Raw genomic sequence first — 15,890 nt, 5'->3', positions numbered from 1 at the left:
CTAGAATGTAAACTCCTTGAGGGCAAGGATTTTTCTCTTTTGTTCATTGATGTATTCCTTATACCTTGGCATGCTATCACTCTGGGACTTTTTATCCTATCTCAAGTGTTATTTCTGAATCTGGGTCATCTTTATTCACTCTGTTTTTCTGTTGGAGCACATCCTTCAATACCTTCCTAAAAAAGGATGAGCTTGAGGTATAATTGGAGCCCTTGCATATCTGAAAATGTCTTTATTCTGATCTCATATTAGATCTATGCTTCAGCTGAATATACATTCTAGTTTGAAAATGATTTTCACTTAGAATTCTGAAGGCAAGTCTCCATTGTTTGCTGTGTTGCTGCTGAGAAGCCCTGTGCCTTTTACCATTTTTTACCTTTAGAAGTTTCTAGGTTCTTCTTTGTATTTTTCGTTTCTGAAATTTTATGAGGTATGTCAGGTATAGGTCTTTTCAAATTCATTGTCCCAGGGACTTAGGGCAATTTGTGTCTTTCAGTTCTGTAAATTTTTAAAATTATTTTTTGGATAGTTTTCTTTTTCTGTTTTCTATGCTCTGTTTCTTTCTGGAATATATATCAGTTGGATATTGGACTTCCTGGATTGATCCTCTTTAACCTCCTATTTTATCTTTTTCTTTCTACTTTTCATGAGTCCTTTGATAGTATCCTCTGACCCTGTTGTGTTACTTACAAGTTATTGTTTGTTTAAATTTCAAGATTTCTCTCCTATTCTATGGCTGTTCCTCCTATTCTTGTTTGGATCATCTTCTCATATATTTCTGAGGATAGTGGTTTTTTTTTTGAAGTTTTCTTGCATGTTTCTGGCTTACTATGAGTTGCTTGATTTTCTGCTTGGCTTCTGCTTCCCTGGTGGCTCAGACGGTAAAGCCTCTGCCTGCAGTGCAGGAGACCCGGGTTTGATCCCTGGGTTGGGAAGATCCCGTGGAGAAGGAAATGGCAACCCACTGCAGTACTCCTGCCTGGAAAATTCCATGGACTGAGAAGCCTGGTAGGCTACAGTCCATGGGGTCGCAAAGAGTCGGACACGACTGAGCAACTTCATTTCACTTCTTCTGTCTCTTATGATGAAGAGTTTCATTACATGATTTGTTTTCTTTTGTTGTATAATTACTAAAAAGTTACCAGAAGAAACATTTGTAGAAAAAAGTTTATTGTGGGGAATTTCAGTGGTTAAGACTCCATACTCTTGATGCTGAGGACCTGGGTTTGGTGCCTGGTCAGGGAACTAAGATCCCACAAGCTGTGTGGCACAGCCAAAGCAAAAAGAAGTATTAAAAAAAAAAGTTTGCTGTGTTCAAGGTTTGGGCTTGTTAACTGGTGGACTTGGTTTTAATATAGCTTCTTCCAGGTACTGTTTAGTTTTTGGAAAAAAGATTACTCTGAATTCTTGGAGCCAAGTACACACAAAGTGAAGTGAAATTGCTCAGTCGTGTCCGACTCTTTGTGAGCCCATGGACTGTAGCCTACCAAGCTCCTCTGTCCATGGGATTTTCCAGGCAATAGTACTGGAGTGGATTGCCATTTCCTTCTCTAGAGGATCTTCCTGACCCAGGGATTGAAGCCAGGTCTCCCGCATCGTAGACAGACGCTTTACCGTCTGAGCCACCAGGGAAGTACACGCAGGGTGACAGTATTTACTGTTAGGTTGTTCACTTAATACCTTTAACTTTTAGTTGAACACTTCTCTGCCCTCTTTTCCTGTACCCCTGAACCTGGTGCTTCACTGTTTCATCATTTTTCTAAAATAAACCACCTCTCCTTCTGGGAATGGGGAATAGCAGTCCCCTATGATGCTAAAGCTGAAACTCCAGTACTTTGGCCACCTCATGCGAAGAGTTGACTCATTGGAAAAGACTCTGATACTGGGAGGGATTAGGGGCAGGAGGAAAAGGGGATGACAGAGGATGAGATGGTTGGATGGCATCACCGACTCGATGGACATGATTCTGGGTGAACTCTGGGAGTTGGTGATGGACAGGGAGGCCTGGCGTTCTGTGATTCATGGGGTCTCAAAGAATCAGACACGACTGAGCGACTGAACTGAACTGATCTGGTTGAATGGCATCGGGGACCTGAGCAATTACTTCTTTATAGAATTTCAACCAATTCTTTGTTTTTTAGTTCTGTGCCTCATTGTGCCTGCTATGGTATCTGGTGTCTCAAATTCCTGATCCTTTCTGATTTTTGCATGTGAATTGGGTTTTCTTCAATTGGAAATCTCTGCAGTTGCTTGATGTTCAGCATTCTTAGTTCTAAATCCTGCATCTGTTTTTTATTTGCTAAAAATTTGTTGACATATCTTGTCTACTTGTCCTGTAGTTTTCTCTAGTCTTCACTATCCTCTTTATGCTTTTTTATCCTTTACTATAATGTTAGTATTTTTTAAACCAGGTAATAAATAAAAACCCATCTTAATTTGGTTTTTTGCAAGTAGAGAAAATTCCTAACTGTTTAAAGGTTGAAACAAGAAAAAGGAAATTAGAATGCTTAGATGATCAATATTATCAATTATATACAAATTCCTTAATGAAATACATACATACATATATAAATACATATATATACATATACAGATATGTGGTTATATATGATATATAATGGCTATATGGATATAAATATTTAAATACATGTTATTGTTGTTTTTAGTCACTAAGTCGTGTCTGACTTTGCAACCCCATAAACTACAGTATGCTAGGCTTCCCTGACTTCACTATCTCTTGGAGTTTGCTCAAACTCATGTTCATTGAGTCAATGATGCCAGCCAACTGTCTCATCTTCTGTTACCTCCTTCTCCTCCTGTCCTCAGTCTTTCCCAGCATCAGGGTCTTTTCCAGTGAGTTGGCTCTTTGTATCGGGTGGCCAAAGTATTGGAGTTTCAGCTTCAGCATCATTCTTTCCAATGAATATTCAAGGTTGATTTCCTTTAGGATTGACTGGTTTGATCTCCTTGCAGTCCAAGGGACTCTCAAGAACTTCTGCAGCACCATGTTTCAAAAACATTGATTTCTCAGCACTGGCGCTTAGGCTTGTTTTTTATGGTCCACCTCTCACATCTGTACATGACTATGGGAAAAACCATAGCTTTCACTGTGTGGACCTTTGGTGGCAAAGTGATGTCTATGCTTTGCAATAAGCTGTCTAGGATTGTCATAACTTTTCTTCCAGGGAGCAAGCATCTTTTAATTTCATGTGTATAGTCACTGTCCGCAGTGATTTTGGAGCCCAAGAAAAAACCTGTCACTGTTTGCACTTTTTTCCCATCTGTTTGCCATAAAGTGATGGGACTGGATGCCATGGTCTTTGTTTTTTGAATGTTGAGCTTTAAACCAGCTTTTTTCACTCCCCTCTTTTACCCTAATCAAGAGGATCTTTAGTTTATTATATACACACATTTAAATATGTGTGTATGTGCATATATACTCTATGTATATATAAGATTTCATAATTGTAGTATTTTGAGAGCTGGAGAGGATCATGGTGATCGTACAAGAAGTGCAGTTTTGTTTTCAATGAGGAAACTGGCTTAGATATGCTAGTGATTTACTGAGCTTTTCAAAACCAAGTTTTTCCAATGTTCAGTTGAACTGAGAAATGTTAGAAATGTGAACAGCTTTGAGGTCCAGAACTATATTTAAAGTCTAATTCTGGCTCCAGGTAAATAGCTTTAAGTTTTGAATTGAGTTATAACAGTGACTTTCAACTAGAATTGCGTTAGAGTCAAGGAAGGGGTGGCTCACTTGGTTCTGAAAACAAAGCTGTAATTTAATGTATTGCTTTTTTTAGAGTAATGATATTTAACTTAATCTAAATTATTAAAATGAAGTGTGAGATTTTTGTTTATCTGATTTATTAACTATTCATCCTACCTATTAGGAAAGATGAATCTTGCTTTTATGTGACATCCAAAGATAGCTAATATCTATTTTAGTAAAAAAAAGATTCCAATTGAGAATCTAACTTTAAAGTAAGACAGGTAGGCTTCTTATCAGTTATTGTCTAAATATAAAAACCTTATATTCTATATGTTTTTTCTTTTGTATAGTAAATATGCAAATATACCATAGCCATATAGACTATAGTTCAGTTCAGTTGCTCAGTCATGTCCGACTCTTTGCGACCCCATGAATCGCAGCACCCCAGGCCTCCCTGTCCATCACCAACTCCCGGAGTTCACTCAGACTCACGTCCATCGAGTCATTGATGCCATCCAGCCATCTCATCCTCTGTTGTCCCCTTCTCCTCCTGCCCCCAACCCCTCGCAGCATCAGAGTCTTTTCCAATGAGTCAAGTCTTTGCATGAAGTGGCCAAAGTACTGGCGTTTCAGCTTTAGCATCATTTCTTCCAAAGAAATCCCTGGGCTGATCAGTTAAAAAAGAGAAAAAATTACCCAATTTCCTTTCTTAAATATTTATCAATTGTCTTCATTTTTGCTCTTACTCATATGCATATATTTTCTTACATTGTAGTCTCTCTACTTGCAGTTTTAATTGTATTTGTTTATTGTGTTTATTTTTGGCTGTGCTGGATCTTTGTTTCTGCAGAAGCTTTTCTCTTCTTGCAGTACACAGTCTTCTTCTTGCGGTGACTTCTCTTGTTTCGGAGCACAGACTTAAGTGTGCTCAGGCTTCAGTAGCTGTCACTTACAGGCTCAGTAGTGTGGCTGCCGGGTTCTAGAGCACAAACTCAGGAGTTGTGGGGCATGGGCTCAGTTTCTCCGGGGCGTGTGGGATCTTCTTGGATCAGGGGTCAAACCCTTGCGTCTTGCTTTGTAGGTGGATTCATTACCATTAAGGCACCAAGGAAGCCCTCTGTACATACAGTTTTAGATAATGCTACAGTGGAAAACTTTGCAGATATATGCCTATAAATAAGATTGGTTTGTCAAAGAAGCATCAACATTTTTAAAACTCTTTAATTAAATTGCTTAATTGCTTTCTGGAAGGATTTTATCACCACTTTTATAGGTACTAGCAATGTGAACAGTTAGACTTCATTTTTGATATTTTAGTTAACAATACTTCATCAACCTTGGTACATTAGTTAACACTTCCTTTCTCATATTTTATGAGTTACATGATAATGGTGTCTTGTTTCAGTTTGCACTTTGTTGATTATTATTGAGGTCTTATCCATTTGAAAGTTTAGAATTTTCGGTTCAGTTCAGTCGCTCAGTTGTGTCCGACTCTTTGCGACCCCATGAACCGCAGCAGGCCAGGCTTCCCTGTCCGTCACCAACTCCCAGAGTCAGTCCAAACCCATGTCCATTGAGTCAGTGATGCCATCCAACCATCTCATCCTTCGTCATCCCCTTCTCCTCCTGCCCTCAGTCTTTCCCAGCATCAGGGTATTTTCCAATGAGTCAGCTCTTCACATCAGGTGACAAAGTAATAGAGTTTCAGCTTCAGCATCAGTCCTTCCAAGGAATATTCAGGACTGATCTCCTTTAGGATGGACTGGTTGGATCTCCTTGCAGTCCAAGGGATTCTCAAGAGTCTTCTCCAATACCACAGTTCAAAGGCATCAATTCTTTGGCTCTCAGCTTTCTTTATAGTCCAACTCTCACATCCATACATGACTACTGGAAAAACCATAGCCTTGACTAGACGGACCTTTGTTGACAAAGTAATGTCTCTGATTTTGAATATGCTGTCTAGGTTGGTCATAACTTTTCTTCCAAGGAGTAAGTGTCTTTTAATTTCATGGCTGCAGTAACCATCTGCAGTGATTTTGGGCCCAGAAAAATAAAGTCAGCCACTGTTTCCCCATCTATTTGCCATTAAGTGATGGGACTGGATGCCATGATCTTCATTTTCTGAATGTTGAGCTTTAAGCCAACTTTTTTACTCTCCTCTTTAACTTTCATCAAGAGGCTCTTTAGTTCTTCTTCACTTTCTGCCATAAGGGTGGTGTCATCTGCATATCTGAGGTTATTGATATTTCTCCCGGCAATCCTGATTCCAGCTTGTGCTTCCTCCAGCCCAGCGTTTCTCATGATGTACTCCGCATAGAAGTTAAATAAGCAAGGTGACAATATACAGCCTTGACATACTCCTTTTCATATTTGGAACCAGTCTGTTGTTCCATGTCAAGTTCTAACTGTTGCTTCCTTCATACAGGTTTCTCAAGAGGCAAGTCAGGTTGTCTGGTATTTCCATCTCTTGAAGCATTTTCCGCAGTTTATTGTGATCTACACAGTCAAAGCTTTGGCATAGTCAGTGAAGCAGAAATAGATTTTTTTTCTGGAACTCTCTTGCTTTTTCGATGATCCAGCGGATGTTGGCCATTTGATCTCTGGTTCCTCTGCCTTTTCTAAATCCAGCTTGAACATCAGGAAGTTCACGGTTCATATACTATTGAAGCCTGGCTTGGAGAATTTTAAGCATTACTTCACTAGCGTGTGAGATGAATGCAATTGTGCGGTAGTTTGAGCATTCTTTGGCCTTGCCATTCTTTGGGATTGGAATGAAAACTAAGCTTTTCCAGTCCTGTGGCCACTGCTGAGTTTTCCAAATTTGCTGGCGTATTGAGTGCACCACTTTCACAGCATCATCTTCCAGGATTTGAAATAGCTCCACTGGAATTTCATCACCTCCACTAGCTTTGTTCGTAGTGATGCTCCCTCAGGCCCACTTGAGTTCATATTCCACGATGTCTGGCTCTAGGTGAGTGATTATCACCATCGTGATTGTTTGGGTTGTGAAGATCTTTTTTTTTATAGTTCTTCCATGTATTCTTGCCACCTCTTCTTAATATCTTCTGCTTCTGTTAGGTCCCTACCATTCTGTCCTTTATTGTGCCCATCTTGTCATGAAATGTTCCCTTGGTATCTTTAATTTTTTTTAAGAGATCTCTAGTCTTTCCCATTCTGTTGTTTCCCTCTATTTCTTTGCATTGAATGCTGAGGAAGGCTTTTGTATCTCTCCTTCCTATCTTTGGAACTCTGCATTCAAATGGGTGTATATCTTTCCTTTTCTCCGTTGCTTTTCTCTTCCCTTCTTTTCACAGCTATTTGTAAGGCTTCCTCAGACAGCCATTTTTCTTTTTTGCATTTCTTTTTCTTGGGGATGGTCTTGATTCCTATCTCCTGTACAATGTCACAAACCTCCAGCCATAGTTCATCAGGCACTCTGACTATTAGATCTAGCACCTTTAATCTATTTCTCACTTCTACTGTATAATCATAAGGGATTTGATTTAGGTCATACCTGAATGGTCTAGTGGTTTCCCCACTTTCTTCATTTTAAGTCTGAACTTGGCAATAAGGAGTTCATGATCCAAGCCACAGTCAGCTCCCAGTCTTGGTTTTTTTTTTCCCCAGTCTTGTTTTTGCTTACTATATAGAGCTTCTCCATCTTTGGCTGCAAAGAATATAATCAGTCTGATTTTGTTGTCAACCATCTGGTGATGTCCATGTGTAGAGTATTCTCCTGTGTTGTTGGAAGAGAGTGTTTGCTATGACCAGTGCATTCTCTTGGCAGAACTCTATTAGCCTTTGCCCTGCTTCATTCTGTACTCCAAGGACAAATTTGCCTGTTATTCCAGGTGTTTCTTGACTACCTACTTTTGCATTCCAGTCCCGTATAATGAAAAGGACATCTATTTTGGGTGTTAGTTCTAAAAGGTCTTGTAGGTCTTCATAGAACCATTCAACTTCAGCTTCTTCAGTGTTACTGGTCGGGCCAGAGACTTGGATTACCATGATATTGAACGGTTTGCCTTGGAAACAAACAGAGATACAAAATTTCTGATAGCTTGAACAGAGATGAAAATTTTACAATTTTCAGTTAGGAAAGTTTAACTCTAAAAGATAGTAAAATATCTTTTATCTTTAGGGAATATGAGAATATAAGATTAGATAGTTGATTCCTAAACCAAGTATCATGTAATTAATGATAAATGCAGCTTTAAGCATAATAAAATTGTTGTAAGGAACCATCCTCAGGGTTGACAGTTTTGAAGACATTTTTAAAAATTTAGGATGAGTTTACTTTATTCATAAATTGTGAAAACAGTAAACTGATGGTGCTAGAAGACAGTACTAGAGCTGTTTCTCATGTTTTGTTAAGATTGGTACATTTAAATTATACTTTACTAAGACATTGGAAATTTTTACAGATAGAAGAAAATTACTATATTAAATTTCATCCATTGTTCCATTATGTTAGAAATAATTTTCTTTTAATTTAAACCTGTAGAAATGGGCCGCCGGTCATCAGATACTGAAGAAGAAAGCAGAAGCAAGAGAAAAAAAAAACACCGTAGACGATCTTCTTCCAGCAGTTCTTCAGATAGTAGAACGTACAGCCGAAAGAAAGGCGGAAGGAGATCAAGATCAAAGTCAAGATCTTGGTCCAGAGATCTTCAGCCTCGCTCACATTCTTATGATAGAAGGTGATTTTCATAATTTTTACTTATGTAGTAGCAAGAGTGACATTCCTTAGAGTTCATATGGTTTTGTACTTTGAAGTTTTATGGGTGAAATATTTTTCTTTTTGTAGTTATATATTTATGAGGTTTAAGTCTCAACCCAAAGCTTTTATTTTGTTTTCTTCCAGACCTAGCCCATAGGTGTTTATCCTTTATCTATTCTTTGTGGATAAGCCTATAAACCAGTATAGTACTCATAACATAGTATCTGGTAACATTTTGAAGGCAAGTAATATTTGATTATGTTCTTTTTCAGACGCAGACATCGATCAAGCAGTAGCTCTTCTTATGGCTCTAGAAGAAAACGAAGTCGAAGTCGTTCACGGGGTCGAGGAAAATCATACAGAGTTCAGAGGTCTAGATCAAAAAGCAGAACAAGAAGGTATACCATATCAACTATTTACTGCTTTGTAACAAAATTTAGTGACTTAAAGCAATAATCATTTATTTTTCCCTCCATTTTACAATTTTGTCTCAGCTTACCTGGCAGTTCTGTTAGTTTCACCTAGGGTCACGCCTGTGGTTGTAGCTTTCTGATAGCTTGATTGAAACTGGATGGTGCAGTGTGGCTTCATTCATGTATCTGGCATTTGGTGTTGGTTGTTGGCTCAGCAGCGGGGGGTTGGGTGGGGGGTGGGTGCCTTAGTTTCCCTGTGGCTTTTCATCCTTTGATAGGAATGGCTGGGCTTTTTCACATGATAGAGGAAATATTTCAAGAACGTAAGAACAGAAGCTGCAAAATCTCTTAAGGAATAATCCAGTGTATTTTGGAGTGACTGTGTCCCTGCTGAATTCATGTTGAAGTTTCAACCCCCAGTGTAACTGTGTTTGGAGATAGGGTCTTTATGGAGGTAATTAAAGTTAAGGTCATAAAGGTCTGTGGGGCCCTAATCCAACAGGGCTGGTGGCCTTATAAGAAGAGAGAGAGAGAGAGCTTTCTCTCTCTTTGAGCATACACTCAGAGGAAAGGCCATGTGAGACACTGAAAAAATGGCCATCTACATACCAGGAAGGGAGCCCTTATCAGGAACCAGATCAGCTGGCATATTGATCTTTGACTTTACGGACTTTGTGAGATACAGTTCTGTTGTTTAAGCTTCCTGGTGTATGTACTTTGTTATAGTGGCCTGGGCAGATTAGTTAGTACCTGATGTTATTCCACTTGGATTTTCTGGCTGTGCTCAAGGGCCAGTAATACAGAGTGTAGTCTATTTAGAAAGAGTTGTATGTTTTGGGTAATGCTAGAAGATATGGTTGAATAGGATGGGGACCGTGGTAAGGAGGGACCACCATTTTTGAAAAGAAGAGTCTAAGGACAAAAACAGTATTTTAGGAAAAGCAGTTTCTTTTGCGTAGTTTTTCATCCTGTTAGGCTCTAGTTTTGGCAGTATGTTAATTCGCAGCATGATTTTGTTATCTAGGCATAAAATTCTATAAGTCTCTCTGAATCTGAAGTTGGATAATAACAGTCAAGTCCAAATGTTTAGCTTTTCTGGCCTTGTACTGTTTGGCCCCAGCCCCCTCTCCTTTGTACACACTCGACATGAAAGGAAGCCACTTTGTGTTACATGCCTTTTGTTCTCCATCCATGCCTCTGAGTTGCTCAGTTTGTTTATTTGAGCATGCTCTTTCTTCCAGTTTCTTATATTGTCTCTGATTTAAGAAGTTTTCCTACCCTTTAGTGTTCAGGTCTGTTTAATCTCTAATTCTCTTCCATAAATCATTTCTTAATTTTTACCTTTTCACTCCCAAGTCACATTTAATCCATCCTTTCTCATCCACTATCTCATCTGATTCCTGATTTGTAAAAGTTGCATTGTGAATATTATGTTGTTCTTCTCATATATCATAAACTCTTGCAGGGGACTCTCTTGGTACCAAACATTGCTATTAGAAACTGATTATCAGAAAACAACTTCAATTGAAATTTCCTATCAGGGAGAACAGAAATAATAATCCATGCTTTCATATGGTCTTTTTTATTTTGTAGAGCATTTTCACATTATAAGTCAAACACAGTTTGATTTGGAAAATGCAAGCCACTGGATTCCAAGCATCAGGCTTTTAACTTGGGGAATTAAAGGCTTATATAACTTTTGGAAGGGCTCAGGGAATTAGGGAAGCTATTTAGCCTGAAGTATGGAAGCTGCTTATTTTCTTTTAAGAATTTTTAAGAACTCTAGCTTTGTAGCACCAAAGTGTGTAGTTCTCAAGAAACTACTTACCTGGAGGCTGCTTCTCTTCTCAAGTATCCACCTACAACTGCATCCAGATGGGAATCTGGAGAGGTTAATTTCTTCTATTTTACAGTGCAAGGAAGGTCTGAAAAGAAATGTCAGTGATGTCTAGTCAGCAACAAACTTATCCAGCACACATTCATTTTACTGCCGGTTTTGAGTTTTGTAACCCTGTCAGGCTCTCATGCAGGTTTATACCTGCATTTTGTATGTGAGGAAACAAGTTCAGAGGTTTATTCAAAATAGCAATTTCTCAGTCTCTTGTATCTCTTGTAACGACACTTACTTTGGGATATAACTGCAGTAACTAAATAGTCTAGAGACGTTGAAAAGCACTATGTTTTGAGAAAATACTTCTATCCATGTTTGATACGTGACATAATTTTGGAAAATGTGTTTTAGGACTTTGTTCTTCAAAATGTTTCAACTGAAAGAGTTTCTAGGTTAATCTTAATTTAACAAGAAAATTAGACAACTCATTCCTTGAAAAGTTTAGTTAATTAAGGCTTTAATTTAAATAAAGAAGATATAGGTACGTTTGTTCCTCAGTATCTTTAGGAGATTGATTCCAGGACCTGCTGCCGATTCCAAAGTCTGAAGATGCTTGAGACCCATAGTTGGCCGTCCCTCTCCACAGTTCTGCATCTACATATCCAGCCAGCTGCAGTTTATGTAGTTCAGTTCAGTTCAGTTCAGTCTCTCAGTCGTGTCCGACTCTTTGCGACCCCATGAATTGCAGCACGCCAGGCCTCCCTGTCCATCACCATCTCCCGAGTTCACTCAGACTCACGTTCATCAAGTCCGTGATGCCATCCAGCCATCTCATCCTCTCTCGTCCCCTTCTCCTCCTGCCCCCAATGAGAGTCTTTTCCAGTGAGTCAACTCTTCGCATGACGTGGCCAAAGTACTGGAGTTTCAGCTTTAGCATCATTCCTTCCAAAGAAATCCCAGGGCTGATCTCCTTCAGAATGGACTGGTTGGATCTCCTTGCAGTCCAAGGGACTCTCAAGAGTCTTCTCCAACACCACAGTTCAAAAGCATCAATTCTTCGGCGCTCAGCCTTCTTCACAGTCCAACTCTCACATCCATACATGGCCACAGGAAAAACCATAGCCTTGATTAGACGGACCTCAGTCGGCAAAGAAATGTCTCTGCTGTTGAATATGCTATCTAGGTTGGTCATAAGTTTTCTTCCAAGGAGTAAGCGTCTTTTAATTTCATGGCTGCAGTCACCATCTGCAGTGATTTTGGAGCCCAAGAAAATAAAGTCTGACACTGTTTCCACGGTTTCCCCATCTATTTCCCATGAAGTGATGGGACTGGATGCCACGATCTTCATTTTCTGAATGTTGAGCTTTAAGCCAACTTTTTCACTCTCCTCTTTCACTTTCATCAAGAGGCTTTTTAGTTCCTCTTCACTTTCTGCCATAAGGTGGTATCATCTGCATATCTGAGGTTATTGATATTTCTCCTGGCAGTTGTGATTCTAGCTTATGTTTCTTCTAGCCCAGCGTTTCTCATGATGTACTCTGCATATAAGTTAAATAACCAGGGTGACAATATATAGCCTTGACGTACTCCTTTTCCTATATGGAAGCAGTCTGTTGTTCCATGTCCAGTTCTAACTGTTGCTTCCTGACCTGCATACAGATTTCTCAAGAGGCAGGTCAGGTGGTCTGGTATTCCCATCTCTTTCAGAATTTTCCACAGTTTGTTGTGATCCACAGTCAGAGGCTTTGGCATAGTCAATAAAGCAGAAATAGATGTTTTTCTGGAACTCTCCTGCTTTTTCCATGATCCAGTGGATGTTGGCAATTTGATCTCTGGTTCCTCTGCCTTTTCTAAAACCAGCTTGAACATCAGGGAGTTCATGGTTCACGTATTGCTGAAGCCTGGCTTGGAGAATTTTGAGCATTACTTTACTAGCACTACTTTACTACACTACTTTACTGTACTACACTAGTGAGATGAGTGCAATTGTGCGGTAGTTGGAGCATTCTTTGGCATTGCCTTTCTTTGAGATTGGAATGGAAACTGACCTTTTCCAGTCCTGTGGCCACTGCTGAGTTTTCCAAATTTGCTGACATATTGAGTGCAGGACTTTCACAGCATCATCTTTCAGGATTTGAAACAGCTCAGCTGGAATTCCATCACCTCCACTAGCTTTGTTCATAGTGATGCTTTCTAAGGCCCACTTGACTTCACATTCCAAGATGTCTGGCTCTAGATTAGTGATCACATCATCATGATTATCTGGGTCGTGAAGATCTTTTTTGTACAGTTCTTCCATGTATTCTTGCCACCTCTTCTTAATATCTTCTGCTTCTGTTAGGTCCAGACCATTTCTGTCCTTTATCGAGCCCATCTGTGCATGAAATGTTCCCTTGGTATCTCTAATTTTCTTGAAGAGATCTCTAGTCTTTCCCATTCTGTTTATTTCCTCTATTTCTTTGCATTGATCGCTGAAGAAGGGTTTCTTATCTCTTCTTGCTATTTTTTGGAACTCTGCATTCAGATGCTCATATCTTTCCTTTTCTCCTTTGCTTTTCGCCTCTCTTCTTTTTTGAAAAAAGATCTACAGTTCAAAAAAATCCTCACAGTTCAAACCCATGTTGTTCAAGGGTCAACTCTAGTGAGTTTTTCAAAGGAAAAGTATAGTACTATGTGGTTCTAAATTTTAAGATACGTTGTTAATGATCTATGTGCTTTTTAATATAAGAGTGATATCAGTCATGGGAAGTCAAATACTTTCACAAAACTTTATTATTACATGTCTAAAAAGTAATTGAAAGATGAAGCATGTTTTGAGGGATGGCAGGAAGAGAGAAGTCAAATATTTAAAGTTTGCTGCAAGTTTCCATGGATAAGTTATAGAGTAATTTGATGATTTTGCTTTTTAGTGCAATTTTTAATGTTCTCGAAGTACTCAAGTTGTGACATGTATCATATCACTTCCTTTTACAAGTGAGAAACCTACTGTTATTCACAGTATATTTACTTATTTCCTCAATTTTAGAATACACAGAATGTAGTTACAGAACTGCTTATGTGTCCCACTATAAAAAATAAACATCTCAAATTAGAATTGCTGAATTTTTTTGAGGTGCCTGTATCAATTTACATTCCCACCAACAGAGCACAAGGGCTCCCTTTTCTCCACATCCCTGGCAACACGTTATTTGTTTTCTTTTTGATAAAAGCCATTCTGACAGGTGTGAGGGGCTATCTCATTGTGGTTTTGATTTGCTTTTTCCTCATGATTAGTGATGTTGAGCATCTTTTCACGTGTCTGTTGGTCATCTGTATGTCTTTGAAAAAATGTCTGTTTGGGTCCTCTGCCTATTTCGTAGTCTAGTTTGTTTTTTTGATGTTTAGTTGTATGAGTTCATTGTATATTTTGGATATTAACCAGTTATCAGATATATATCATTTGCAAATATATTCTGCAATTCAGCAGGCTGCCTTTTTGTTTTGTTGATAGTTTCCTTCGTTGTACGAGAGTTTTTTAGTTTTATGTAGTCCTGTTCGTTTATTTTTGCTTTTGTTTCCTTTGCTTAAAGAGACTTGTCCAAAAAATGTTGCTAGGACCAATGTCAAAAAAGCATACTGCTTCTTCTAGAAGTTTTATGGTTTCAAATCTTACATTTAAATATTTAATCCATTTTGAGTATATGTTTGTGTATGGTATGAAAAAATAGTCCAGCTTGATTATTTTGCATGTAATTGTCCAGTTTTTCTAGCACCACTTATTGAAGAGGTTGTCTTTTCCTTAGTGTATGTTCTTATCTTCTTTGTTGTAAGTTAATTGCCCATGTAAGTGTGGTTTCATTTCTGGGCTATCCATTTTCCATTGATCTCTGTGTCTGTTTTTAGGTCAAACCTATATTGTTTTGATGATTATAGCTTTGTAATATAGATTGAAATTGGGAAGCACAATTCCTCCAACTTTTTCTTTTTTCTCAAGATTGTTTGGGTATTGAGGTTTTTTTGTGTTTCCTTACAAATTTTTTAGATTGTTCTACTTCTGTGAAAATACCGTTGGAATTTTGATAGCGATTACATTGAATCTGTATATTATTTTGGGTAATATGGGGTATGCTAATTTTACACCCTGCTGCCGTACTCAGTTCTTTTATTGTTTGGATTAGCTTCAGCATTGATTCTCTAGGAGCTGTCACATACAGTGTCATATTTTCTGCAAATAGATACAGTTTTGCTTCTTTTCCAATTTTTATTCTTCTGTTTGCTTTCTCTCATCTAATTCCATTGGCTTTTACTTCTAGTAAAATATTTAATACCAGAGGAGATGATATACATCCTTATCTTTTTCCTGATTTTAGTGTAAATGCACCTGTGCCCAGTCGCTAAGTCATGTCAGACTTTTTGTGACCTCAGTGACTATCTGCCAGGTTCCTCTCTACATGGGATTCTCCAGGCAAGAATACTGCCCACTCCAGTATTCTTACCTGGAGAATCCCATGGGGATTTATTTTATATGATAATATGAATATATATCATTATATATATATCAATATATATCAATATCTATCTATCTATCTATCTATATATAATCATGTTAAGAGAGGATCTGTAACTTTTTTTATTTTTTCCAGGAATGGATATTGAATTTTGTTGAAGGCTTTTTCATCATCTGTGAATATTATCAAGTGTTTTTTTCCCCCCTTAGATTTTAAGAACTGATCTTGGTTTTCTGGATTAAATCTTAGTTGTTCCTGGTGTAGTATTTTCTTAATGTGTTCACTAATTTTTAAGGTGAGTACTTTTACAGTTATAGTCATATGTGATGTTGGTCTTTTTTTTTATACTGTGTTTATCAGTTATTAGTTATCATTATTCTTGCTTCATAAAAATAATTGGGAAGGTTTTCAGGTATTCAGAGTTATAGATTTGTGAAACCATCTGGGCCTGGTGCTTTTTTATTTTTTGATAACTTTATTTCTTCAACAGAAATTGGTCAGTTTAAACTTTGTAGTTCTTATAGACTTAATTTTGGTAAACTATATTTTTCTGGTGTATTAACTATTTCACCTGTATTTTAAAATTTATTTGTCTAGAAATCTGCCAAGTAGTTTCTTATGATTTAAGCTTTTTTCCTCTGTTTCAATGCTAATTTTCCTCTTTTCACTTATTATTTTTTATATTTATGCTTTCTCCTTTATTTAAGTTAGTTAGTTGACTCTCTAT

The 15,890-nt window shown here is 38.0% G+C and overlaps 1 protein-coding gene across 1 annotated transcript in view; it reads left to right on the top strand.

Annotated features, from left to right (window-relative positions):
• The window catches only part of RSRC1 (arginine and serine rich coiled-coil 1), a 448,688-nt gene that overhangs the window by 4,813 nt on the left and 427,985 nt on the right, over positions 1–15,890 (top strand). The window contains exons 2-3 of the mRNA XM_018048443.1: positions 8,217–8,412; positions 8,705–8,830. Coding sequence (XP_017903932.1) covers positions 8,219–8,412; positions 8,705–8,830 — 320 coding nt within the window. The 5' untranslated portion in view covers positions 8,217–8,218. The remainder of the gene's footprint in view (positions 1–8,216; positions 8,413–8,704; positions 8,831–15,890) is intronic.

Source organism: Capra hircus, chromosome 1, assembly GCF_001704415.2.
Source record: "Capra hircus breed San Clemente chromosome 1, ASM170441v1, whole genome shotgun sequence".
Lineage (NCBI taxonomy): Eukaryota > Metazoa > Chordata > Mammalia > Artiodactyla > Bovidae > Capra > Capra hircus.
Note: the sequence above shows the minus strand (reverse complement) of the source record. Positions and strands in the feature narration are given on the sequence as shown.